The sequence below is a fragment of the Dendrobates tinctorius genome, unplaced genomic scaffold, assembly GCF_039654945.1.
Source record: "Dendrobates tinctorius isolate UK_male_01 unplaced genomic scaffold, ASM3965494v1 ptg000090l, whole genome shotgun sequence".
NCBI classification, from domain to species: domain Eukaryota; kingdom Metazoa; phylum Chordata; class Amphibia; order Anura; family Dendrobatidae; genus Dendrobates; species Dendrobates tinctorius.
The window spans coordinates 9,038,793-9,066,693 of NW_027361758.1; the positions used below are offsets into that span (position 1 = coordinate 9,038,793).

General features: G+C 44.9%; 1 protein-coding gene across 5 annotated transcripts in view; it reads right to left on the reverse strand.

Annotated features, from left to right (window-relative positions):
* Positions 1 to 19,991: 19,991 nt before the first annotated feature.
* The window catches only part of MPHOSPH9 (M-phase phosphoprotein 9), a 285,436-nt gene continuing 277,526 nt past the window's right edge, over positions 19,992 to 27,901 (reverse strand). For 4 of the 5 annotated variants that reach the window (XM_073586084.1, XM_073586083.1, XM_073586081.1 and 1 more), the window contains 3 exons: positions 23,784 to 23,941; positions 21,305 to 21,373; positions 19,992 to 20,671 (listed from right to left, as the gene is read on the reverse strand). In XM_073586084.1, coding sequence (XP_073442185.1) covers positions 20,570 to 20,671; positions 21,305 to 21,373; positions 23,784 to 23,941 — 329 coding nt within the window. In that variant the 3' untranslated portion in view covers positions 19,992 to 20,569. Of the gene's footprint in view, positions 20,672 to 21,304; positions 21,374 to 23,783; positions 23,942 to 27,901 lie in introns of those variants that run through there. The other variant, XM_073586085.1, reaches the window with a different exon arrangement.

Below are 27,901 nucleotides of genomic sequence, written 5' to 3' on the forward strand. Positions count from 1 at the left end.
AGATAATTACAACTGAGGTGTGAGCATATCCCAGAAGATGTCGTTCACAAAGTCTTGGAAGACGGCAGGAGCATTACAGAGGCCGAAGGGTATCACCAGGTATTCATAATGCCCGTCCCTGGTGTTAAATGCCGTCTTCCATTCGTCTCCCTCACGGATGCGAATCAGGTTGTAAGCACCCCGCAGATCCAGCTTAGTGAAGACCCTCACTCCCCGCAACCTATCAAAAAGCTCAGATATCAGGGGCAGAGGGTACATGTTCTTAACAGTGATGGCGTTAAGACCCCTGTAGTCAATGCATGGCCGTAGTTCTCCGTTTTTCTCCACAAAGAAAAACCTTGCCCCTGCAGATGACACTGACTTCCTAATAAAACCCCCTAGCCAGATTCTCCCGCATGTATTGAGACATAGCCTCCGTCTCCGGGAGAGAGAGGGGATAAACTCGACCCAGGAGAGGCTCAGCACCAGGCAAGAGGTCGATAGGGGCGATGAGGTGGAAGGGTCTCCGCCGCCCTCTTGGAGAACACGTCCGCATAGGACCAATAGTGCTTGGGAAGAGAGGAAAGATCTGCAGGTACCTCAGTAGTAGCAACCTGAATGCACTCCCTCTGACATCTACCAACACAGGATTTACTCCATCCCAGAATTCTCCCTGAGGACCACTCTATATGAGGGCAGTGATACCATAGCCACAGCATCCCTAAGAGGACCTCATCAATTCCCTCGGGAATGACAAGCAGGGAGATGATCTCCTGATGGGAAGGAGACATGGATAACGTAAAAGGGATGGCTGATGGGTTATCTGTGATGGTAGTGTCGACCCATTTATCACCCGAATGGTCAATGGCTTGGTGAGCATAACTAGTCGAATTGTGTGCTGTTGAGCGAAGGTAGAAGACATGAAATGCCCTCCGCCCCGGAATCCACTCAAAGCTCTATCATATGGGTGGATGGGCCAATGTTAATTGTCCCCTTAAATGTCTGTTTAGAAGAAGGCGCCGCTGCGTCTAGTGAACCAGCTCCTAAGGACACTAAATGAGGACGTTCTTCCAAACGCCAAGAACATCTGGAGGTAAGATGTCCTGACTGCTTGCAGATGTAACAAACCATGCGTGTACGAGCGGTCCGAGACTTAGAACCCGCTCGTGACACCTCCATGGCCTCATGTGATTCGGACGCCTGGCCAGGAGATTCCAGAGGTTCGGAGAAGGTGCGAGCCAGCCGAAACCTCTGCTTACACTGGGCTCGCTCCCACCCTCGTTCGTTAAAATGAAGGTCGATGCGAGTGGAAAATGCTATAAGCTCCTCCAGTGTGGCGGGAATCTCCCTGGTGGCCAGGACATCCTTCACATGATCAGCCACTCCCCTCCAAAAAAACGTAATGTGGACTTTATCAGGCCACTCCAACTCAGATGATAGAGTCCGGAAGTGGACGGCAAAATGGCTTACCATGGACGAACCCTGTGTCGATGCCAGCAGTTGGAGCGCCGTATCGTGGGTGACTCGAGGTCCCAAAAAGACCTGTTTCCGAGTGCTCAGAAACTGCAGAGCACTCTGCACCACACGATCGTTGCACTCCCACAACGGCGTGACCCACTCCAACGCCCTGTATGACAAGAGGGATATTATAAATTCCACCTTGGCCCGCTCTGAGGGGAAATGTGCTGCCAGGAGCTCAAGTTGGATTGCACACTGGCTCACGAATCCCCTACAAGACTGGCTATCACCAGAAAACTTATCTGGCAGCGGGAGGCGAGATAATGTCGGAACAGGGATGGCAGTGGACAAAGTAGCTGCAGCCACGCTAGCAGCCTGAGCAGCAACTGCAGTAACATCCACTGCTGTGGTTGTGCGCTCAAGAGCCACCAAACTACCCTCCAGCTGCTGGATGTACCGCTGCAGTCGCTGTTCGTCCTCCATTACTAGCCAGACCCTGACGTTAATGTAATGTTAGGGCTGGCGGAACGCACCAAATAATAAAATGATAGTAAGGTGCGTTTGCAGCCCGGGGTTCACCGTGCAAAGGGGTTAAATGTGCTCATTGGTAATGGCGGATGTATATAGTGGTATACAGAAGGTCATACGCGGGTTAACGTCACCTGGTGTAAACAGGAGCGGACTGTTACGTCACAGAGCCGCAGTACCGTGGAACATAAATGCCAGAGCCTGTTAAACTCACAGCACTCGGCAAGAGAGCGCTCAGTATGTGGTCACAGAACTCAGACCCAAGGATACGAGGTCTGAGTCCCTCTAGACCTACTGAGCGTGCGGCGTCACACCTGCGGACACCCCTAATGAACGCTGACCACCAAGGAGTGCAGACTATGTGCACCGTGGCGTACAGACAAAGCCACCGGTGGATGCTGATGTCAGTGTCTGACGCTGCCTCTACCTGGACCTCAGCCTGGGCGCTAGCAGGCTAGGCTGCACAACACATGCGTACCAAGGGTAGCGGTTTCATAATGAGTCATGCACCAGAGACATTCATACATGCATACAACACTCACTCCACATGGTCTATATCTTTCTCTATATTAGCGCATGGCCAGGCGGCCATGCTAAGCTTTTATAGTTGCAGGCTTCCAGGACCTTCCTGGTGGTCCAATCGGAGCAGCAATAGGACCTGAGCATGTGACCTCCGACCTCCAATGAGAGGTCGTCCCACGGGCATGCTCAGTAGGAGAAAAGCAGGACTTAGTCCCAGGAGCGTCTGCTTTCTGCTGACTCATGCATGGTAGAATAGCTGAGCGTGGAGGAGCAACCAGACACCTAGCATTAACCTGGGCAAGACGCTGGGACCGACATCTCTGCTGAGCAGGAACCTCTGTGGCTGCAGAAGAATGGGAGACCGCAGAGGACATGGCTCGAGACTCCCCCTGTGCAGTGGGAGAAACTTGACGCCTAACAATGATGATATTTAGGTTTGTGGCAAAAGATTCAATATAACGTGTTTTTTAGTCAGTGAAATACTTGGTGTTTGCAGGCATGAGTCCGTGAGTCCGGTAGGCAGACCTAGGCCCATATTAACCGCCAGCAAGAAGATCCGGTGCTTAGGGCAGCAACAGGCAAGCGCTCATAGAGCTGAAAATACCGGTGGCACCATGGGGTGGACTTAGTAGGGTTAAGGGGTAGCATGGGAGGCTCAGTTTGGTTAAAGGGAACCTGCCAGCTGGATAGTGCTCAGTAACCTACACGCAATGTCAGGATGGCGCCGACGGGGCAACATGGGGTGGTCCAGTATGATTAAGAGTAGAGATGAGCAAATTTGTTCGGATACTGTCCCTGAATCTGATTTTGAAATATTCGAACTCTATTCGTGCCGAATGTTTGTCTTATGATCGGTTCCGAACATATTTGGTAATTTCTACTCCAATTGACTCTAATGACGTTCAGCTGTGTTCGACAAATATTGCAAAAAGAATATTCAATTCAGTATTCAGAACCGAATCCGAACAAATTCGCTCATCTCTAATTAAGAGGCAGCAAGGAGAGCTCAGCATGGAGAAGGGGCTACGTGGTGGGCTCATCATGAAGGAGGGGCAGGGTGGGGTTGGCTCAGTATGATTAAGGGGAAGCATTGGGTGGGTTCAATATGGTTAAGAAGCAGCATAGGGGTCTCAGCACTGAGAAGGGGCAGGATGCAGTGGTTTCAGTATTGGAATGGGGCAGTATTATGAATGAGTCACCGTAGGAGGCAAAAACAGAAATGCTAGCTAAGTCCAGAAAACCAGAGAAGTTGGCAGCTATCGGATTGCAGACCCCTGAACCTATCAATAACAACTAGCAGTAGCCGTGGGGGGTTCCTACGGTGCCCTAGACCCCTCGATCACAGCCGGAGAACTAAATAGCCTAAAGACAGAAAGGGAAATCTAAACTGCCCCAGAGCAGACCCCAAAACAATAGGCAGCCCCAACATATAATGACGGTGAAGCAAGATGAAAAAACACTCACACAGATAGAAAGATAGGCTGAGCAAATGATGGGGCCAAAGCTAACTAAATAGGACAGGACAGAAAAGCTGCTGTCTGCAATCCGCCAAGACCCTATCAAAACAAGAGCCAACAGACTGATGGGGAAAAAAACCCTGAAGACGCTAGGCTTCAAAAAGACTATATCAGTACTCAGGTATTTTCTGAAGACAGAGCAAAAAGGAATTCAGCTCACCCCAGAAGGGAATGGCAGAAATCCAGAAAAACAAGGCAAAACAAAACCAAAACACAAATGCAAAAAGCAGAGCAGAAAACTTAGCTTTTGAGGAGCAGGAATCAGACTGGTCTCCTAGAATCCCTCAGGGAAATCACCAGCAAGGCAGAAGGGCGTCGGCTGCCTTATATCCAGTCAGCAATTCCAGTCACCCAGTCATCATTATCCTGCTCAGGTGCTTGGTAATCAGCCTCACTACCTTCCTTCACCAGAAGAGGGAGTTCATCAGACCTCAATGGTGAAGGGGAAAATGAACTCACAACAGGGCAGCATGGGGTGGACTTAGCATTAAGGGGTAACAAGGGACCTCAATATGGAGAAGGGGCAGAGGGTTCAGTATTTTTAAGAGGCATCATGTGGTGTGCTCAATATAGCTAAGGAACTCAGTATGGTTAAGGGGAAGCATGGGGGATCCAGCATGGAGAAGGAGCAGCATGGGGTATCCAGCATGGTGAAGGGGCAGTGGGCTCAGTATGGTTAAGGGGTAGCATGGGAAAGGTTCAGTATGGTAAAGGGCAGCATGGAGAAGGAGCATTGTGTACTGGGCTCAGTATGGTTAAGGGGCAGCATGGGGTAGGTTCAGTATCAGTATGGTTAAGAGGCAACATGGAAAAGGGTAGCATGTTGCGGGCTCAATATGGTTAAGGGGCAGCATGAAGTTTGCTCAATATGGTTAAAGCACCATATCTGGAGGGGACTTTCCCTACGTGCTGAGGACTTTATCTTTCCCTGCATGTCATCAATATGAGGACCTAAGTATTCCTATCTAACATGTATATATACTCCTGATGAACCTCATTCTAGAGGGGAAACACGTTGAGTTGATTATGGATATTCATGCTTTGAGTTGATCATGCTTCTATATGCCTTGATTGGTTTTTGATACCTTTTTCTGTGAAAGGGGCTCTTCTATTATGACAAAGTTGGTTACCTTCCTGGGAGTTGGACGGGGAATAATAAGGGGGTCCGTTTTTCCGTTATATCATGATTTTTGTATATGTTTACATCTGAATTGAATTCATTACATTAAGCATAACACTACCTCCCTTAATGAGCTCGAGTTATATCTGGCATTTTGTCACACGGTCTTTTTGTGTCCACTAAGCACGCTAGCACTTTACACAAACATCAGCTACATTATACTCTCCATGCCTACATTAGGGTGAATTTGGGAGATCCGTCAAGGAGCGGGGACGACATTTTTCGTTATTGTGATATAAGGGTGCCAACCTCCGCTGTCAGGCAGGGTGAAAACAGGGATAGTTGTATCATAGCCCTCACCTGTATCAAATACAGCTCTGGCAAAAATTAAGAGATCACTGCACAGTTTTATAAAAATCAGCTTCTCTACATGTCTGTCAGCCATTCCATTCCAGTGTCAGTTGAATTTCAACCAGAGTACACCTCATTTTACTTAATGTGCTTTTGATTAGGTGATCACCTGAACCAAATCTTATTTAATGAAGAAAAGTATAAAAAAACCCTGCTGTGGTGTTCACAATCCTCTTGCAACAAGACAAGCTGGATGGCAAAACAAGTGACAGTAATATCCCAAAAGTAATAGGAATGAAAAAATAAGTTTTATCCATGCCAAAGGAGTTGAAAAGAAAAGTCTTGAGTGAGGAAAAGAAGGGCTCAATTCTGGCTTTACTAGCAGAGTGATACAGTGAGCGTCATGTTGCCTCCATCCTTAAAATTTCTAAGATGGCAGTCCATTACAACAAGGTCAAGCAGCAGACATTGGGGACAACAAAGCAACAGACTGGCAGAAGGCGAAAAAGACTCTCCACTGACTGGGATGACCGTCATCTTATTTGAATGTCACTCAGCAACCGCAGGATGACATCAAGTGACCTACAAAAGGAATGGCAAATGGCAGCTGGGGTGAATTGCACGGCAAGAACAGTTTGTAACAGGCACCTAGAGGAAGGGTTCAAGTCATGTAAAGGTAGAAAAAAGCCTTTCATCAATGAAGTAAAGGAGAGCCTGGCTGAAGTTTGCCAAAGACCATAAGGATTTGACCATAGAGGACTGGAATAAGATTATCTTCACTGATGAGTCTAATTTTCAGCTTTGCCCAACACCTTGTCATCTAATAGTTAGACGGAGACCTGGAGAGGCGTAAAGTCACAGTATCTTGCACCCACTGTGAAATTTGGTGGAGGATCGGTGATAATCTGTGGATGCTTCAGCAAGGCTGGAATTCGGCAGGTTAATCTTTGTAAAGGGCGTATGAATCAAGCCGCATACAAGGTTATCCTGGAAAAACAGTTGATTCCTTCTGCTCAGACAATGTTCCGCAACTCTGAGGACTGTTTTTTCCAGCAGGACAATGCGCCATGCCACACAGCTAGGTCAATCAATGTGTAGATGAAGGACCACCACATCAAATCCCTGTCATGGCCATCCCAATCTCCAGACTTGAACCCCATTGAAAACCTCTGGAATGTAATCAAGAGGAAGATGGATAGTCACAAGCCATCAAACAAAGAACTGCTTAAATGTTTGTACCAAGAGTGGCATAATGTCACCCAAAAACAGTGTGAAAGACGTGGAAAGCATGCCAAGACGCATGAAAGCTGTGATGATGTCATGGTCTGTATGTGAATTCTGGTTTAGTGCTGCAAGGGTTAATGCTTTTGGCCTCTCTCTGGTTCTGGGAGGGCTTTATATAGCCTCATTTGGCCTCTGTCCGTTGTCAGTGATACTTTTGACCTCGGCTCAGTTCCTGACCCCTGTGTATCTGTGGATACTCTCTGCTTGTGTATATTCGCTGATGTATGACCTGGTCCGTTCCTGTTTCTGATATTGCTGCCTGCCTCTGTACTTGTTTTGCCTCTCTGTTATGACCTCTGCCTGTCCCTGACATTCCGTTCCATTGCTCCTGCCTGTATCATACTGCTATCTCAGGTTTCCAGACTCTGCTTTGTGACTGACCACGTCCCTGTCTTGCCGTTCCTGTACCATGCCATCTCCTGGCTTAGACCCGCACCTCACCGACTACTCTTTGGGCATCTCTAGCCCAAGCGCCAGTCTCCGGAGGTCCTGTTTACCTGAAGCACGCATCTCCACTGCTGCCGCCCCGCTCTACAGGTATCTTTGAGCATAGCTTGTTCAACTCAGGACACTCGCCCTGGCTCAGTGAGCAAGTTCAGTGCGGTGTTCCTGACAGATGATAAAAATCATGGTTATTCCACAAAATATTGATTTCTGAACTCCTGAGTTAAATCATTAGTATTGTTGTTTCTAAATGATTATGAACTTGTTTTCTTAGCATTATTTGAGTTCTACAAGCACTGCATTTTTTTTGTTATTTTGACCATTTCTCATTTTCTGAAAATAAAATACAAAATTTAGTGCTTGGAAATTCGAAGACATTGAATGCTGTTGTCAGCAGTTTATAGAATAAAAGAGCAATTTACATTTTACTAAAAAAATATACCTCTAAAGAGAAAAATCAGACAAACTGAAAATTTTGCAGTGGTCTCTTAATTTGTACCAGCGCTGTATCTCACAAAACCCTTGATTCCCTTGTTTTGTGCAGCTTTCTGCTAATCTTTCTACAACTATAGTTGTTCTACCTTTCCCATTAGGGCTTTAACAGGGGTAAAAGGAACAGTCGACAGTGAGCGGGGGCACCAATTGCGCAGGAATAGGGTGCCAACCTCCGCTGTTAGGTAGGGTGCATTTAGCTGTTAAGGCCCCGTCACACACAGCGATCACGCTTAGAAACCCAATGTGCACGTTAGTTACCAGCGCGCTGATGCAGGGAGCTGGTAACTAACGTACACATCGGGTATCTAAGGGACGCACGCTGGTAACTAACGTACACAGCGAGGCCGCGCGCTCGGCATCATTGTGCTGATCGCTGGTGAAGCTGTCTGACAGCTCACCAGCGATCACATAGCGATTCACCAGCGATCCTGACACGTTGATATCGTTGTCGGGATCGCTGGTGAGTCGCTATGTGTGACTCCAGCTTTAGAATAGGATGAGGCACCTCCTGTGGCCTTTCTTATCCAGTTCATGTTGTTTTATACTTGGTGATGGAATTGTTTTTTGTGCACCAGTTGATTACAAATTTTAAATGGATTAATAAAAGTTATTTTTTAAGTATAGTGAAATATTAGTTTAGTGGGGTCTCCTTCTGTGACTCAATCTAATACTGTGAACTCCAACAATATCTACTTACTGTGATTAGCTCAATATGGTTAAAGGGCAGCATGTAGGGCTCAATATGGAGAGAGCAAGCATGGGGGGCTCAATGGGCAGAAACAGTAACATAGGAGAAGGGGGCTCAGCATGGAGGAGCAGCATGTGATGGGCTCAGTATTGAGAAAGATTTGCATGGGATGCTCAGAATGGAGATGGAGCAGCATAAGCTGACAAGAAAAAGGATAACAATGTTTAGAACTTTTGACTTTCAGGCTCCACATCTCACCATTCACTACCTTTGAACGTCAGACTGCCATCATTTTATAGACAATCATCTTGGCTATCTCATTCATAAATTTGACTTGCAACTATATAGCATATGATTAATTATGCAGATTATTTTCATGTCACTGTATTGTTATGGTTTTGCTCCTGGTGGAGGAAAATTCTTTTTCTTCCTGTTTACTACAAAATACACAACCTGTTCTCACATTCCCTAATAGCTCAGCGAGTTATTAGGTTGCCAAGCGAAAGATCACTGGTTCAAATCGAGGAGCAGCCATGAAATAGTTTTCCCAAGAAAAGAAAAACCGCATCATCCAGCTCATTGATATTGATATATCAGCCAAGAATATTTCAAAACTGCATCATGTGAGTGCCATGACAGTTGGAAGAATACAAAATGAAGTCCATCCATTCAAAAGCCATGAGGTGGACCTCCAGGCAAAATATCTGAGTCATCAAGTCAGCTCATCACAAGGTCTATCAGTTCTGGTGAGACAAAGACAGCACTGGAGGTGGCTCATATGATTCCTAATAGTGAGATAACAGACGTACATGCAAACACCGTGCGATGTACTTTACACAAATCTGGAATGATGGCTCAAAAAAGGTGAAGAAGCCTCGACTTCAATATCATTCTAAGAAGTTTTGTCTCGAGTTTGCGAAAAAGTACAGGGTAGATGTAAGGGGAAGGAACTAGTTAGGCATGTCTCCTCCATGATGGGTCCGGAACCATCAGGGCTGTCACCTAAGTCGCAGGAGGAAATCTTAAAGCGCAAGACCGTTCCCTGTATTCGAGCGAAGGGGGAGTGACCAAGCTGAGAGAAGGTTCGCGAGTAAGCATTCAAACAGTTTTGGCGGGAATGTCGAACGCCCAAAAGACCTGTGAGGTAAAATCAGCTGAGAGGCGACTGGGCAGAGTAGAGCAGAGCCTGGGACGGCAGAGCGCTTTGACAGGAGACTACTGACTGAGTACCGCAGAAACACCGTTGTCCCCGCTGACATCTCTGCCCTTGCTGAGACCGCTGACACAGCTGACAACTCTGCCAGAGCCACCCTTGCAGACAGCACTGACCGTGAGAGAAAAATTCTGTAAAGAGGACTTAGGCGTGTTGAGTCGACACAGCGAATCGGGCTGCCCGTTGTAAAGTGTGTTTGGTTAGTGCTGCAAGTCCCCATAGTGTTGGGACGTTTCCCTCTTCATCGCTTCATCTTCTGGACCCAAGACCTGCATCAGGATCCCGAGGAGTCGCCACCATCGTCAGGACCACGAGAGGACACCGCCATTGTCAGTATATATTATACCAGCTTCCTCAGGACTGTGTCAGACCTCCATTGCAACACATCCTAAGCAGCTCCAGTCATGGTCAGGTTTAACCGTGACTAACACCTGAGGGATAAGTGGTATTTAATTGTACTGTCTGCCTTACTTATTCTTGTGCCTTAAGTTATCCCTAATAGTCATTCCCTGTATTAGAGAATAACGTCCCTCCGTTTTCTCCCTGCGTGGAGTTTTCTGTTGTAAAATAAACCCCTATCACCCTTGGTCTGTGTACGGTCCGTTACTGCATCCTATGTGCCGGCAGTCTCCTCACATAGACAGTAGGAGATTGGTGTCACGCTGTTGGATCGTGTTTCCCACTTTGCCATGGACCGGGGAGAGCCTGGGTTTTCACTAAAGCCCCTGATGGTGGGGTTAGTCTTGACCCACAGGTGGACGCCAAGTGCCACTCCAGGAAAGATCCTGGTACCACAGCAGCTGACCCCAAGGGTCAGGACAGTCGACACAGACTTGGGAGTCCAAGGCAGGACCGTATTCTGATGGAACAGATACTGGAGCTGTTTCAGATGGGACCAACACTAGTGCTGGTATAGATAATGCGGCTCTCAAGCAAGGGTCCTGATTCAGGTACTGTCAAAGCAGTTTCCGGTTCAGGTACTATAGGTGCAGTGTCAGGTTTGGGTACCACAGGCACGGCTTCATGTTCAGATATCACTGGAGCGATTTCAGGTTCAGGTACTGCTTTAACGGTTTCAGGCTCAGGTACCGCAGGTGCGGTATCAGATTTAAGTATTGATTCAGATAAGGCTGGTACTGGTACAGGTAAACTGGACAAGTACATGGACCTACCAACAGACTAGCAGCTTGCAGACTGACTAAGACATTTGTTGCTCATGCACCTCCATATAGGGGAAGGTGCCATAATTACATAATGTCTCCCAGCTATTGGTTGGGGAGAAATCAAGAGTGTGTGCTACCCCTTTAAGATGCAGGGAGCACACACCCTAAGCGCAGTGCCGGGGCTGGCTGACCACACAAAAACTGAATAGAACAACAAAATCAAGTGTGAACATTAGCAGAAAAACTTAGCTTGAGCTGACTGGAACAGAGCTGAGAACTAAGACCTGACAAGCAGAAGGAATCACCAGCACCAGAGTAGGGCGTCAGCTGTCTTAAATCCAATCTGAGATTCCTGAGGTCCAATCGACATCCTCATTATCAGGTGGCAGATCTCTACTGATTAAATAAGCCTCACTACCTCCTGTTACCACCAGAGGGAGCCTGGAAAGAGAACTCACAACTGGTAGACCAGAAAATGAACTCACAACAGTACCCCCCCCCTTGAGGAGGGGTCACCGAACCCTCATCCACGCCACCAGGCCGATCAGGATGGGCCCGGTGAAAAGCACGAACCAATCTATTGGCATGAATGTCAGAGGCAGAGACCCAAGAATTATCCTCCTGGCCATAACCCTTCCATTTGACCAAATACTGGAGAACCCAATATTTTCTCTACCTCATATTCCACATTGCCTTCAACCAACACAGGGTCAGGAGGTGCTGCCATAGGAACCACTGGCTCAACAAACCTCTTCAACAGAGATTTGTGAAATACGTTATGGATCTTGAACATAACTGGAAGAGCCAATCGAAAAGAATCAGGATTAAGAATCTCCAAAATCTTATAAGGTCCAATAAATCTTGGCTTAAATTTTGGAGATGCAACCTTCATAGAAATATTCTTAGACGACAACCAAACCATATCACCCACTTTAAACTGGGGACCAATGGTCCTATGCCGGTTGGAAAATCGCAGCGCCCTTTCCTGAGAGAGTGACAACTTATCCACCACTTGGTCCCATATCTGCTGCATTCTCTCAACCACAGTGTCCACACCTGGGCAGGATGAAGATTCCCCTTGCCCTGAAGAGAATCGAGGATGAAACCCAAAATTACAGAAAAAGGGTGACATCAAAGTGGCAGAACTAGCTCTATTGTTCAGCGCGAATTCGGCCAAGGGCAAAAATGAGACCCAATCATCCTGATCAGCAGATATAAAACATCTTAAATAAGTCTCCAAGGTCTGGTTTGTTCTCTCAGTCTGTCCATTGGTCTGGGGATGAAACGCAGAGGAAAAGGATAACTGAATTCCCAGACTGGAACAAAAGGCTTTCCAGAATCTGGAAACAAACTGAACTCCTCTGTCGGACACAATGTTCTCAGGAATCCCATGTAACCGAACCACCTGTTGTAAAAACAAGGGCACCAACTCAGCGGAAGATGGCAACTTTGGGAGTGGTACAAGATGGACCATCTTCGAAAATCTATCACAAATCACGCAGATAACAGTCATTCTCTGAGAGACAGGAAGATCAGAAATAAAATCCATTGAGATATGGGTCCATGGTCTCTTGGGCACCGGCAGGGGCATCAGCAACCCACTAGAACGAGAACAGGGTTTAGACCGAGAACAAGTCCCACAGGACTGAACAAAATTCCTGACATCGCGAGATAAGGCAGGCCACCAAAAAGACAGACTCACCAAATCTCTGGTACCAAAAATACCTGGATGACCAGCCAATGCGGAACAATGAATTTCAGACATCACTTTCTTTTTCCACTGGTCAGGAACATACAATTTTCCCATAGGGCAACGCTCAGGTTTATCCTCCTGAAATTCCTCCAGGGCGCGTCTCAAATTGGGCGAAATCGCAGAAAGAACTACCCCCTCACCTAGGATGATAGTAGGCTCGGTCACATTAAGAGAATCGGCAAAGAAACTCCTAGAAAGGGAGTCTGCCTTAACATTCTTAGTGCCCGGAAGAAAAGAGACCACAAAATTAAAACGCGTGAAAAACAAGGCCCATCTAGCCTGTCTAGGATTCAAGCATTTGGCCGACTCCAGATAAATCAAATTTTTGTGATCGGTGAGGCCCACAACTTGATGTCTGGCCCATTTCATGGCCAACAATTCCCGATTCCCCACGTCTAGTTGCGTTCAGATGGGGAGAACTTTCGAGAAAAGAAGGCACAGGGATTCATCTTAGAAGTCACAGGGTCTTTTTGGGACAAAACAGCTCCTGCACCAATCTCAGAAGCATCTACCTCCACCTGAAATGGAAGTGAGACATCAGGTTGCCGCAAAACCGGAGCTGAAGTAAATCTCCGCTTAAGCTCCTGAAATGCCAAGACAGCCTCAGGAGACCAATTCAGCACATCAGTGCCCTTCTTGGTCAGATCAGTCAGTGGTTTGACAATACCAGAAAAATTACCTATAAATTTACGATAGAAATTAGCAAAACCCAAAAACTTCTGGAGGGCCTTCAAAGAAGTAGGCTGAACGCAATCATAAATGGCCTGTACGGGTCCATTTCAATAGTCGATGGAGACAAGATAAATCCCAAAAATGAAATCCTCTGTACACTAAAGAGGCATTTCGATCCCTTAACAAACAGGGAATTCTCCCTCAAAATCCGGAACACAGTCCGGACGTGTTCCACATGAGAATCCCAATCACTAGAAAAGATCAAAATATCATCCAGATAGATGATCAAAAACTTATCCACAAAGTCACAGAAAATATCATTCATAAAGGACTGGAAGACAGAAGGGGCATTAGTGAGCCCAAAAGGCATCACCAGGTACTCAAAATGTCCCTCCGGAGTATTAAACGCCGTCTTCCATTCATCCCTGTGCTTGATGCGAATAAGATTATACGCCCCCCTGAGGTCAAGCTTAGTAAACCAGCAGGCACTCTTAACTCTGGAGAATAAATCAGACATCAGAGGTAACGGGTACTGATATTTAACCGCCATCTTGTTAAGGGAACGATAATCAATACGCGGTCTTCATGAACCATCTTTCTTGGCCACAAAAAAAAACCCAGCACCTAAAGGTGACGAGGATGGTCTAATATGATCCTTCTCCAACGACTCCTTAATATAGGATCGCATAGCATCATGTTCGGGTACTGATAAGTTGAAAAGCCGACCCTTGGGAAATTTACACCCAGGCATCAACTCAATTGCACAGTCATAACTCCTGAGGAGGCAAAGATGCAGACTTACTCTCACTAAATACATCAGAAAAATCGGCCAGATAATCAGGAATATCATGAGACTGCGGAGAGGTGGAGAAAACAGGAGCGTCCCTAAGAACACATTGACGACCCCAACTCACCACAGACCCAGATTTCTAATCCAAAACTGGACTATGAGTTTGCAACCAGTGAAAACCCAGAACAATAGTATCATGCAAATTATGCAGCACCAAAAATTTACAATTTTCTTGGTGGTCTGGGGTAACTCGCATTATCACCTGGGTCCAAAACTGATGTTTATTCTCCGCCAAAGGAGTAGCATCAATACCCCTCAGAGGAATAGGTGTCCGCAGAGGCGTCATGGAAAAACCATGTTTAGCAAAGTCCAAATCCATCAGACTCAACGCTGCTCCTGAATCCACAAAAGCCTTAGTGGAAAACGTGGATAAGGAGCAGATCAGAGTAATTGCCAAAAGGAACTTACATTGTACACTGCCCACAGCAAATGTGTGTGCAAAACGTTGCTCTCGTTTAGGGCAGACAGAAATAGTATGAGAGGCAACTCCACAGAAAAAACACAGCTTATTACGCCTTCTAAACTCCTGACGTTGCGCCCTAGACAAAACCCCATCACATTGCATAGGTTCAGACGTTTGCTCAAAAGGTGGCAGCGCCTCCCATGTAGTTTTATGTTCACGTAAATGCCGATCAACTTGAATGGCTAAGGACATAGAATCATCCAGACCAGAGGGAACAGGAAATCCCACCATAACATCTTTTACGGTCTCTGATAAACCCTTCCGAAAGAGAGCTGCCAAGGCACCATCATTCCATGTAGTAAGGACCGCCCAATTTTGGAATTTTTTACATTATAACTCTGCAGAATCCTGACCCTGGTTTAATGCCAACAGGGTTTTCTCAGCTTGATCAACAGCATTAGGCTCATCATACAAAAACCCCAAGGCTTGAAAAAATGCATCCACATTAGTCAGAATAGGATAGGATTATCAGGTGTCAGAGAAAAAGTCCAATCCTGGGGATTGCTGCGCAGCAAGGAGATGACAATTTTAACCTGCTGCGCAGAGCTCCCCGATGAGTTAGGCTTCAAGGCAAGAAATAATTTACAATTATTCTTAAAATTCAGAAATTTAGACCGCTCCCCAGAAAACACATCAGGAGTAGGGATCTTAGATTCAGCAGCATGTGACTGAATGAGGTAGGTGGAAATTCCCTGCACTTCAGCAGCAAGTTGCTCCACACGATCAGATCCCTAATCTCCATTAGGGAAAAAAAAAATCTTCCTACGGCCCCAGAGAAAAAGAGGAAAAAATACATACATTATATATATATATATATATATATATATATATATATATATATATATATATATATATATATATATAAAAAATTCTGACACTTTTTTTTTTTTAACAACTTTTCCCTGCTTTTGAGTACCCTAGAATCTGCGGTATGGCTGGTGATTCTGTTGTGAATGGCTCACCGAGGAGGAAAAAACAAACTAAGCCCCAGAAAAACCAGAGAGGTAGGTAACTATGCAGATTGCAGATCCCTGATCCTAACCACACAACTAGCAGCAGCCGTGGAGCGTACCTACGATGAACCTAGACGCCTCGTCACGGCCGGAGGACTAAATAAGCCTAAAGCAAGAAAAGGGGCAAACTAATAGCCCCAGAGCAGACCCCAAAGGAATAGACAGCCCCCACACATGTATTGACGGTGAAACAAGATGTAAACACAAATACTGGCAAGAAAATAGGCTGAGCAAACGATGGGGCCCAAACTAACTAGAAAGGAAAGGAAAGACACTGTCTGCAATCTGCCCAAAACCCTACAAAATAATGTCCAACACTTCTGATACCAAAATTAAACCTGAAGTCACTAGACTTCTCCCACTATATCAGCACTCTGAAATATTCTGAGACAGAGCAAAAAGGGGCCAATCTAATAAGGGACAAAAAGCAAATTGGGAAATACAGATAAATAAGAGTGCAAATTCAGCACAGCCCCAGCCGGGGCTGGCTGACCACACAAAAACTGAATAGAACAAAATCAAGTGGAACATTAGCAGAAAAACTTAGCTTGAGCTGACTGGAACAGAGCTGAGAACCAAGACCTGACAAGCAGAAGGAATCACCAGCACCAGAGTAGGGCGTCGGCTGTCTTATATCCAATCTGAGATTCCTGAGGTCCAATCGTCATCCTCATCGTCAGATCTCTACTGATTAAATCAGCCTCACTACCTCCTGTTACCACCAGAGGGAGCCTGGAAATGGAACTCACAACTGGTAGACCAGAAAATGAACTCAGAACAGAGCACCCTTTGATATTTTTAATGCAAAATTTGTTGGAATCATTAGAGGATGCCATGTCACGTTGAGTCATGAAAATTTTAAAAAAAAAAAAAAAATCACATTTTTTTCCCCCCAAAATTTTTCTTTTAGCCCCAAATTTTTTTATTTTCATAAGTTTAACAGGTGAAAATGGAAAACACAATTTATTGTGCATTTTCTCCTGAGTATACCAATTTCAAATATATGGCTGTACAGTATTGCTTAGCCATATGGCAAGACTCAGGAGGGATGGAGTGCTATTTTCCTCCTGTTGTGCAGTTTTTGCTAGAATAGTGTGCAGTCTGCAGATTCAGAGCCCCTAAATGCTAGAAAAGCAGAATACCCCCTCAAGTGACCCCATTTTGGAAATTATACCTCTTTTCGAATTTATCTACAGGTCAGAGTGCAGCTGGGTTGGTGCAGTGCAACAGATAGGCAGGGACCACATAAAAGTTCAAAGCAAATGTATTTAATATCCAAAGTAACTCACAAACGGAAAGCAAATGGTATCCTCCGGTCCATAGCCGGGGCATCAAGGCAGTCTGTATCCGAGACCGGTTGCCATGGGCAACTGCACCGCCGTGTCACACTGAGGGGTGCCAGGCATTTTTGCTTCCCTTTGCTCCTTGCTATTTCACACAAGCCGGATGCTGCAGAGCCACCTGCTCTGCAGTTTGCAAACCAAGACTGACACACCCAACCTTTTGAGCAGGGTTTTTAAAATGGAATCTGTGGCCATGGGCCACTTGTAAGACCCACCTGGAGGGAGCGAACCGCCCAACTACCATCCTGTAGTTCGCTCCAAAAATAAAAGCCCATGCCGGGTTTTCTTAAATCTGCCTTGGGCAAATACAGTAGCTTGTCCAAGACCAACTTACTTTTATTCTGCATTGCAACCACAGCTATACCTTTGACTGCAATGCACTCCAGCTGCCTTAATACGTTTCTATGTGCATCCTGGGGGTTACTTACCGTCTCTCACATACGATCCCCTTCACTGCCTCACAAGGTGTAGTGACTATTTTGATTTCATGGTTTTTTTTTCCAGAAACAAGCAGTAGTGGATATTACTGAGTGAAAATTCCTAACTGCCATTATAATGCCGCAAGTTGTAGTTGTCCCCAGTAAGTTGTTGTCACCAGTACGTGGTAGTGTCCAGCTCATGCTTCTGGAGACATGCACCCTTAAATTAGGCATGCTCTCATCCCTACAGAAATGCCAAACGTGGAAAATTAAATGTGGTTTAGGTACACTGTGGTGCTCATAAGGGGGAGGGGCACTTGTATTTGGGAGCACAGAATTTCCTGGATTTGTTTTGAGGGTTGAGGAGCCATAACTCCTTTCCAGAGCCTTTGTGCTACCAGTAATTTGAAAGCCCCCTATATTTCCATTAACAGATGACAAACTTGAGTGGGAACTTGCTTTTTTTGTGGATTGATTTGAAGATTTTTTAGGGAACATTTTACATTACATTTGGAATCATATTACATCTAAATATCCAAGTCACGTGATTCAGACGAGACCCTCGAGGGATCCATTCACTATAATGCGACAGCGGAGTTACTCTGGACTCTGTTCAGTGATGTCCTTCTTTTCAGAGGTGCACAAAACTGGTCGACTGCGCTTTTATGCACGCCTGAAAAGATGGACACCACCGGATCATAGGCGGCCAGATTTCGTCCACAATGCCTCCATCTGTCTCATTATAGGGAATCATCCACTGGGGGTTCTGTCTGAATCACGTTTTTCAGAGCTTTACATGGAAACACCAGTGCAAGCGCTCAGCTATAACTTTATTATTTTTCCACTGACAGAGCTGTGTGGCAGCTTATTTTTTCATTTTTTTGAGGGACAGGATGACGTTTTCAGCGGTACCCTTTTTATATAGATTGGTCTTTTTTATGGCGTTTTATTCCACTTTTTGTTCTGCAATATGATAATAACGCATAGTTTTTTTCCGGTGGTCACTGAAGGGGTTAACTAGTGCAACAGTTTTATAGGTCAGGTAGTTCCGGATGCGGCGATACCAAATATGTGTCCTTTAAAAAAAAAAAAAAAAAAAAAAAAAAAATTCTTAAATGCATTTATTGGATTAATTTTTTTGTTTTGTTTTTTTATTTTGATTTTTAAAAAAAATATTTTTACAATTTTTATTAACTTTTTTTACATTGTCCAAGGATGGGACATCAACTGTATAATGATAGATCACTGATCTAATACTCTGCAATGCTTCTGCACTGCAGAGCATTAGATCAGCGTCTGACATGCAGGGAGAAGGCATGTTAGCCCGCTGCCATCTTGGCACCGCTCCTGGCAGTGAGAGCTGGGTGTCAGCTGTCAAATTCACTGAACACGTGGCAGTTGCTACAGCTGCTTGCTTGCTTCTAATTCGTGGTCTTTAGGGTGTGTGCACACATTGCGTTTTTGCTGTACTTTTTTCAGGGTCACAAAACCTGAAGGGTTTCCTGATGCCAGTAAAGTGACGGAGAATCCTAAAGTCTCATGCACACGTTGCTTATTTGTGACTTGCAGATTTAAAATCTCCAGCGTGTCAATTGTTTCGGCATTTTTGCTGCAGGTTTCACTCATACTAATGAGTGGGGAAAAATCTGCATCAAAAATGCAAGTAAAAAATGTGAGTTTTTGCCTCTACGTTTCTCCTGCCAACAGATCCTCTAGTTTTAACATCTCTTTTATTACCCATGGTGCCTGGCGACAGAAGAAGACGTTACAGGATCAGTTGCTGTTGGAGATGTGACAACAAGTAATTGATTGCTCAAATTTGGACCAAAACATAGTCTTTGGCTACTTTCACACATTTGTGTAAATTTTTACATCTGTATAAAACTAACCATTTTTCTCTCATGTGTCATCCATATTGTCTCCATTTTTATTCTCATCAGTTTTTTAAAACTGAATCAGGTATACTATCTGAATTTGTATTCATCCATTGACTTATCAGTGGATCAGTGAAAAGCAGATGAAACCAAAATGAAAGTCTGAAGTACAAAATCTGTCTTCCATGTTTTATCAGCTTGAACCAGCTTCCCATAGACTTTAAGGACAAAGTCTGATCTGCTAAACAGGTAAGAATAGGACATGAGATATGGATTCGTGAAGCCTTAAAGGGAACCACCTCTCTCAGACAATGTTCTTCCCACCCCCAACCACCAGCTGCAGTTTCTTAAAAAAAAAAAAAACCCAAACATACCGCGCTGTACTCGTCTTTCTCAGGCTTGCCGGTGAAGATCCACAACTGTTCCCGGTGTCTGGCATTGACTACGAAGTTGATGTCATGTCGAAGGTGCGGCAGCCAATCAGTACGCTCCATAACTTTAAAGAGGGCATTCCAACTGCATGGGCAGATCCGCTGGGTTCACTAATTCCCTGCCGTGTGGTCAATGTAATGTCAGCGCCGCAGCCGATGCCAGACACTAGGAGTGGCAGTGGAGACTCACCAGCGGACTTTGAGAAGGTTAGTACAAACTGCAGCTGGGGCCAAAAATGATCTGAAAGGAAAACAACTCTTTAAGCATATATCCAGTTTTATCATCTCCTCTTTTCTGCCAGTCACCAGTCCCTTGTTCGGTAAAAATCGTTTATAGTCATGTCTATAGTGTACCACATAGCCATTACATCACATTTAGCAAAAACAGAAGATTAGCACAAAGAGAAGACACACATTTAAAAGACATTTATTGCTGCATTGTCCTGTGCTCGAGACAGTGTCACATTACTGGGTTTTCTGTTCCACCAAGGATCCAAGAGGTAAATTATAAGAACACATGGTAGGCCTGTAAGGCATTGCCCAGCACAGCGTGGAAGGTCTTTACAAAACAGGCAAATATAATACATTTGTAAGTAAATACTTCATCTGTTTCACAAGATTTGGATTTAGCAAAACATAAGTCTGGAAGCACTTATAAGGTTTATACCAGGATGAACATACTAAGAATACTACACTATAAAAGCTACGGGAGGTACACAAGTTGCCTAGTAAAATCTAGATCTATATCATCTACATACTCTGCAGCATCTGCTCTAAAATTTGGCCGCTTTTGATACTAAAGTATAAAATTTATAGTCTGTGTAATAAAAAATGTGTACAATAAAAAGAACTTGTGTGAAATAGAAACATTATTAAAGCAGTAAAACTTTGGAGAGGTCATTGCCTTCAGGCTTTCAGCTATTAGCATTGGTCAGTGCATAAATATGTGTATTAGTGCAAAGTGCCAGCTGGGGGGGGATTTCTACATATTACATATTTGCTGATGATGGGAGCACATGGTATTTCTTCAGAGTCATTCGAATTGAACCCAGTTCTCGGTTGACCTTTTCTAAACGATCTTCCAAACTTTCCTGAAATAAACAGATATAAGACAGAGAATCAGGATGGTAGCTCGCACAAACCTAAACAGGGTAAAAAGAAAAACTGATGAAACACTGATGGTACAAACAGACATATGAACAAAACACTAATGAAAATCGGAGCCAGCACACTGATTGAAATAACTGCACTAAAGGCACACATGGTGGAATTTTACCATGGTGAATCTTGACCACTTTCCACGTATACAGAATTGGCCGCACATTTTTCCCAATACATTTATGACAATATTGACATGCTGTAGATTTGAAGATCGGCATGCTTATTTTAGTTTGTGGATATGCAGTGCAGCATTCACAACGGATATACGCAAAGTGTGAATTCATCCAAAATATAGGTACACATAAAATTTATCGCATCAGCTGATAAAATAATATTAACCATTTAAGGAAGGTCTTTCATCTGGCTTTTCACCTATTATGAAAAATTGTGTCACTTCTATAATTATTCGGAAACCTTAATCTCAGAACAGCCCTGAATTATTTATGGGCCTCCTCATACAATTAAAAAGACAAAACGCCACAGAATCTGATATTCTTCAGACATCAGGAAGGAAAGAAAGAAGGAAGATAATAAAGCAATGAAAGAACTGAGTAGAAAACTACCTTTGTGGCTCTCATCTTCAGGCTCAGTCTACGGCCAGACCCTGGCATTCTACTAAGGGCAGCTTCAATCTGTTGGCAGATGCACTTACACATGTCAGAAAAACTAGTGATCATTGCATAAGGTCATAAAAATCAAAACGTACAAAGTTATGTTTTCTATAGACATTTAACCATTTTCAACTCCCCTTGCTGGTACCCAGCAATGGCAGTTTCCAGAGCATTAAATCTAGCAAAATTGAGCTTCTGACCAGAGCTGCACACAATGAGGAGTGCCCACCTGGAGGAAAACCTGTTAGAGGTTGCAAAAGACTTAAGACTGGACAGTGACCCTAAACATACTGCCAGAGCTATAATGGAATTGTTTAGATCAAAGCATATTCCTGTGTGTGAATGGCCTATTCACAGTCCAGACCTAAATCTGATTGATAATCTGTGGCAAGACTTGAAAATTGCTGTTCACAGACGATCACCAGCCAATCTCATTGAACTAGTAGAAAAGAAGAATGAGCACATATTTTAGCTATATGTGCAAAGCTGGTAGAGACATACCCCAAAAGACATGCAAAAGTAATTGCAGCAAAAAGTGGTCCTACAAAAGTATTGACTCAGAAGGGCAGAATACAAATAAATCTGAAAATTGTGATGTGCATATTTTAAAAATATTTAGAAAACCATGTATGATTTCCTTTACACTTCACAAGTACTTGCTATGTAGTGTTGGTATAGCACATACAATCTAAGTAAAATACATTTAAGTGGGTGATACGTCAATTAATGTGGAAAAGTTCATGGGGTATGAATGCTTTTTCAAGGCACTGTATAAAAAAATAATCTCAAAACATTACAACCATACAACTAAGAGGGTTACTATAGAAAGAGAACTTCCTTTGCCATCACATCGGAGTCCTATTTGTGCCAATGCTTTGCTATGGCAGCCACGGTCGAACAAAGATCACCAAGTCTGCCATGCATATGTGCCTATTAAGTTGTTTGAAACATTCATCATTGACAAGAAAAATAAACTTCAATAAAGAAGTAATGGGACTGGACTAAAATACATTAACTGTGTAAAAAAGACAAAAAAGTAAAACAAATCTATTTCATCCAATTAACATGAAAAAAACCCAAAACATATCGTATATACTCGAGTATAAGCTGACACGAGTATAAGCTGAGGCACCTAATTTTGTCACGAAAAACTGGGTAAGCTTATTGACTCGAGTATAAGCCGGGTATGCATTTTCCCCTCATCCTTGTCCTGGTATGCATGGCACCCCAGTCCCTGTATGCATTGCTCCCCCGTCCCTGTCCTTGTATGCATGGCTCCCCCATCGCTGTCCTGGTATGTATGACTCCTCCATCTCTGTCCTGGTATGCATGCCCCCCCTATCACTGTCCAGGTATGCATGGCTCCCCCCATCATTGTCCTGGGATGTATGGCCCCCCCATCACTGTCCTGGTATGCATGGCCCCCCATCACTGTCCTGGTATGCATGGCTCCTCCATCGCTGTCCGTATGAATGGCCCCCCCCATCGTTGTCCTGGTATGCATGGCTCCCCCGTTGCTGTCCTTTTATGCATGGATCCCCCGTTGCTGTCCTTGTAGGCATGGCTCCCCCGTTGCTGTCCTTGTATGCATGGCTCCCCCGTTGCTGTCCTTGTATGCATGGCTCCCCCGACCCTGTCCTTGTATGCATAGCTCCCCTGTCGCTGTCCTGGTATGCATGGCTCCTTATCCTTTATACTTGTATGCATGTTTCCCATTTTAAAAAAACATACATCCTACTCACCTGCCTGCGCGCCCTCGCTGCATCTCAGTTCCGGCGCCAGCAGCATTTCCGCCCGAGCGATCACGTGGCCCTGCTCATTAAGGTAATGAATATTCACTCCAAGCCTATGAGAGAGGAGAGGCGTACATATTCTTTACCTTAATGAGCGGGGCCACATGATCGCTCGGCCAGAAATGCTGCTGGTGCTGGAACCACCAACGAGATGCAGCGAGGGCGCGCAGGAAGGTGAGTAGAATGTCTTTCGGAAGCCGGCAGCTGCGGGTGTCACTGTGTGCGCTATAAGAGAAATGAATGTTCATTTCTCTTTAGCAGTGGGCACAGTTACAGCAGCAGCTTAAGGCTCCTGCCTTCTGTGACCCGCTGCTTCCCCTCCCCCGCCGGCCCTCCGGGACAACTGACTCGTATATAAGCTGAGGGGGGCGCTTTCAGCACAAAAAATGTGCTGAAAAACTTGGCTTATACACGAGTACATATGGCAGATATATCGCCATTGTTGTAGTTGTCAATATAGCAAATTATTAAAAGAAGTTGTCATTTCAGCCAAGTCATCAATATCAGATCGGTGGGGTTGGACACCCGGCACATATGGACAGGTCATAAACATTTTCTTAGTGGACAGCCCCTTTAAATACCACTTAAATAAATACCCAGGAAAATAGAGAAAATTCACAATATACTTAGAACAATACCTGTTTTTTCTCTTCTGTTAACTCATCAAAAAGCCGCTCTGTGTCAGAAATAGTTTTCATCCTCTCGTTGTATGTGATTTCAGTCTCAAATGGTGGTAATAACAGAGGAAACTGTGACTCACCGCTATTTTCCGAATTAATGATAGTCTTTTGCCTCACTGGAAAAAAAAGACCATGTGAAAAAAAACAATGCATCTCAGCTTCAATATACTTAAACTCTTGGCACTGCAATATTCATATTGAATTTTTTATTTTTAAAGGAAACCTGTCGGGAATCACTATTTACCTGCATATATAATGTTGATCTGCAGGTAAACAGAGTTAAAATCATGTCTGCTTTCCTTAATGGAAGAAAGGCTATAGAGAAAAAATGAGTTTATATCCTCCATGTAGCCGATGACTTTTGTCATAGAGGCGTATAAGGCGCAGTTATAGACACAGCTCACTATAGTGAGTGCGGCTGTAATCACTCCCCGGCACTTTAAATTGACAGCCTGCACTGCAGCATTTGTGCGGCATTTGTGTGCAGAGCTGGCTGGCAATCAATGTGTTGGGGAGTGATTACAGCCAAGCTCACTGTATACTGATTGGTGTCTGTAACAACCTCCTGCAGGGACGGCTCCAGATTTTCATGGGCCCCGGTGAAAGTCTCAGTGGGCCCATTTAACACATACCAATTTCATTTACTTCTTACATTACAGGAGTTATATCTATTGTAAATTCTAGTATAGCTCAGAAACCGGTGAATCCTCGCAGCACACAGTGCGTGCGCTGGGGGGATTTAAAAGTTTTCATTTTAGACTGGACAGTACAGTCCTCCATACAGTACTATGGGCACCACATAGTCCTCCAAACAGTTTAATGAGCCCCCATATATTGCTTCATACAATATAATGAGCCCCATATATTGCTCCATATTGTCACGGGTGTGTCAGAGGCGGCAGACCGTTGCTCTGCATCTGACTGCACAAGGTCTCAGCAGTTTGCTTTACAGACTCCTTCCTGGGCCTTCTGACTCTAGGACCCAATGGCAACCTTCCCTCGGCTCTAGTTGACACACCTGGACCGGGTTGTTTATAACTTCCAGCTTGCTGCTGGAAGTTGCGGGTGATATTGCCATTTCCATTTCCCTGTTGCGGCTTGGAGCTATAGCAGTCGGCTATCTTCCTCTCTGGTGTTTGGAGGACGTCCTTGTTTCTCTCGGAGTCTACTCAAGCTAAGTGTTTCCCTTGTTATTTTATCCCATGTGTTTTTAATGGTAGTGGGGATTGACTAGCGCCCATCCTGTCATTTCCGATGCAGGGCTTATTACCAGGGTCAGGCAGGGATTAGGTATCTTGCTAGGCGATAGGTGTGGAACTCTATATAAAGGGACGATAGGGCAGACAGGGTGATGTTAGATCTGACTCTAGGGGTCTCAACTCCCCTTCACTAGTGTTTAGTTCCCTTTCACTTATCCCTTCGTGTTGCACTTAGCCTTTCCTACACGTTGCGTGACATTATCACCCGCCTTTCACGTTTGCAAAAGAAAAAAAAAACCTGACACGATGTTTTTTGGTGTGTTTTTTTCTGTGTGGGTTTTTTTTTTCTTTTGCTGGGTTCATGGATCCCATTTCTGTGTTTGCAGAGCAGCTGCAGAGGTTGGCACTTGAAGTGACTTTCATTCTGAGGTCCAGCAGCAACTGCAGGTTCCTATTGTGGGGGAAGCTGCGGGTAGGCCGGTCCAGCGTGAACCCAAAATTGCCCTCATGGACAGGTTTTCTGTGGGTAAGGACAGGTTTTTTTGTGTTTAAGGAGGCATGCAAATTGTACTTTAAACTTCGTCCTTACTCCTCTGGAGATGAGGAGCAACGAGTAGAAATTATTATTTCACTGTTGAAGGGGGAACCTTAGTCCTGGGCTTTTTCACTGCCACAGGATTCCATGTGTGTCCCGTCTGTGGAGGAGTTTTTCAGGGCTCTTGCCTTGGGAATCGTTCAGTGGAGACATATAGCTCTGAATTTCGCAGGTGGTCAACTGATACCAAATGGAAAGACCCGCCTCTCAGAAGCTAATTGCTTAAAGGCCTCACTGAAAGGTTAAAGGACACAATAGCAGTGAATGAAAATCCTGTGTCACTGGAGGCTGCCATGTCCTTGGCTAAACTGGTGGATAGACTCCAGCGGGAAAGAAGGGTAAGGCCACCTACTTCTGAGCCCTCTTTCTGGTACAAGATCCCTGTGTTGAATGGAAGGTCCCGGGGTGAACCTATATACTTGCCGAGTTAGAGGAACCCATGAAGTTGGGGGTGTGTGTTTACATCTTATGTTTCCCCCGACATTTGCAAGAAAAAGGGTGTATGTTTTTTTTTGTGGGAAGAAGGGACGTTTTATTGGGGCGTGTCCTGTAATTCTAAAGCAAAAAGAGACTCGATTAACCTTTGGGAGCCTTGAGCTTGATAATCAAGGAGTGTGTTCTTCTTCAACCTGTAATTCTCATTTTGACCTGTCAGTAGAGATGGTGCTAGAGAGCAGATCTGAGAAACATTCTGTGTTTGTAGACCGTGGAGCTGGAGTCAGTATGGTGGATGCTGAGTTTGATAGAACTCATGGTTTTATCTGCTCTAACTTGGCTGAACCTATTCCTATTTGCGCCATCGCCTCAGCACCACTTGCACAGAGAACTCTGACACAAATTGTTTATAAAATAAGACTGAAGGTGGGGTCTTCACATTATGAAATAATCCCTTGTTATGTCCTGAAGGGTCTCCACACTCCAGTGGTTCTGGGTTTGCCCTGGTTGGTGAAGCATAATCCAACTGTGGATTCGCAATCCAGAGAGATTGTAAAGTGGGGAGATTACTGTCATGGTAACTGCCTAAACATTTCCCCTTCTGCTGTATCTACAGGGACCTTCCCAACATTTTCATCTAGCTTTGAGGACCCTGCCCCAATGTTGCTGAAGGGTGTAGGATTTTCGGCCTTGTACACTTACCTGGAGGGTGAGGTGTTGGAGGCTCAGGGAGACGCCCCTGCTTTCTGCCCTTCGGGGAGGTTGTTTGTGCCGTCTAAATTGCGCCGCAAAGTAATTGGAGAATATCATGACTCTGTACTTGCTGTCCATCCAGGTGGTAAGACCGCAGACCTCCTTTCTCGTCGTTTTTGGTGGCCGTGGTTAAATCGGGATGTGGTTGAACAAGTGTCTACCTGCAATGTTTGCGCACGATCTAAAGTACTGCATACCCATCCATCTGGTCCTGTTTCGCCACTACCAGTTCCTAACCATGTTAGGAGAGACAGGTATAAACACGATTGTCAGAAAACGCGTGCCAGGTCCATACCTGAATGTGAATGATTCTGTGTGGTGTCTACCAGGAACTTCAGGTTAAGTGTTACTTCCTGGAAGTTGGGACCTAAATTCATTGGTCCCTATAAGATAACTGCCGTCATTCGTCCAGCAGAGTTTCGTCTTGAGCTACCCAAAGATCTACAACGTTTTTCACAGGAATTTGCTCAAGAGATATGTGGAACCCCTTGAGACCCCACCCCTACTGCCTCCCACAATAATAGTTGATGGAAACCTAGAATTTAAAATTTCGAGGATTGTAGATTCTCGCCTCCAATGTCATTCCCTACAACACTTGCGCACTGGAGGGGTTGTGGTCCAGAGGAAAGGATGTGCGTTTCTGCATCAGACATGAATGCCCCTACATTGGTTTGTTTTGACTCCCTGCACTGCTTAGCGCAGAGGGCACGCTGTAGTGACGTCAATGCGTCCTCTGCCCTGAGGCTTCAGAGTCAGGAGATGCGGAAGAGACTGGACCTGCGTCTAGAGGGGAACGTGGAGAAGTGAGTATTTCAAACAGCATGTCTGTGTCCCCATTGGAGATTGGGCCCCCCCACTTGCTCAGGGCCCTGGACCTGGCCTCCTGCACCGCCCGAATGACTGGAATCAAGTGGCTACAGGTAGGAAATAAGTTCCTTTTCTCCCTATAGCTGTATTTCCTATAAGGCAGACAGGATTTTACTGTTATTTATATGCAGATTAAATCCTTATAGCTTTTACAAGTTCACTTTAATTAAATACTAAAGTCAACAAGAAAACATGGAGCTTAGCTTCCCAAACAGGGCACCATGATT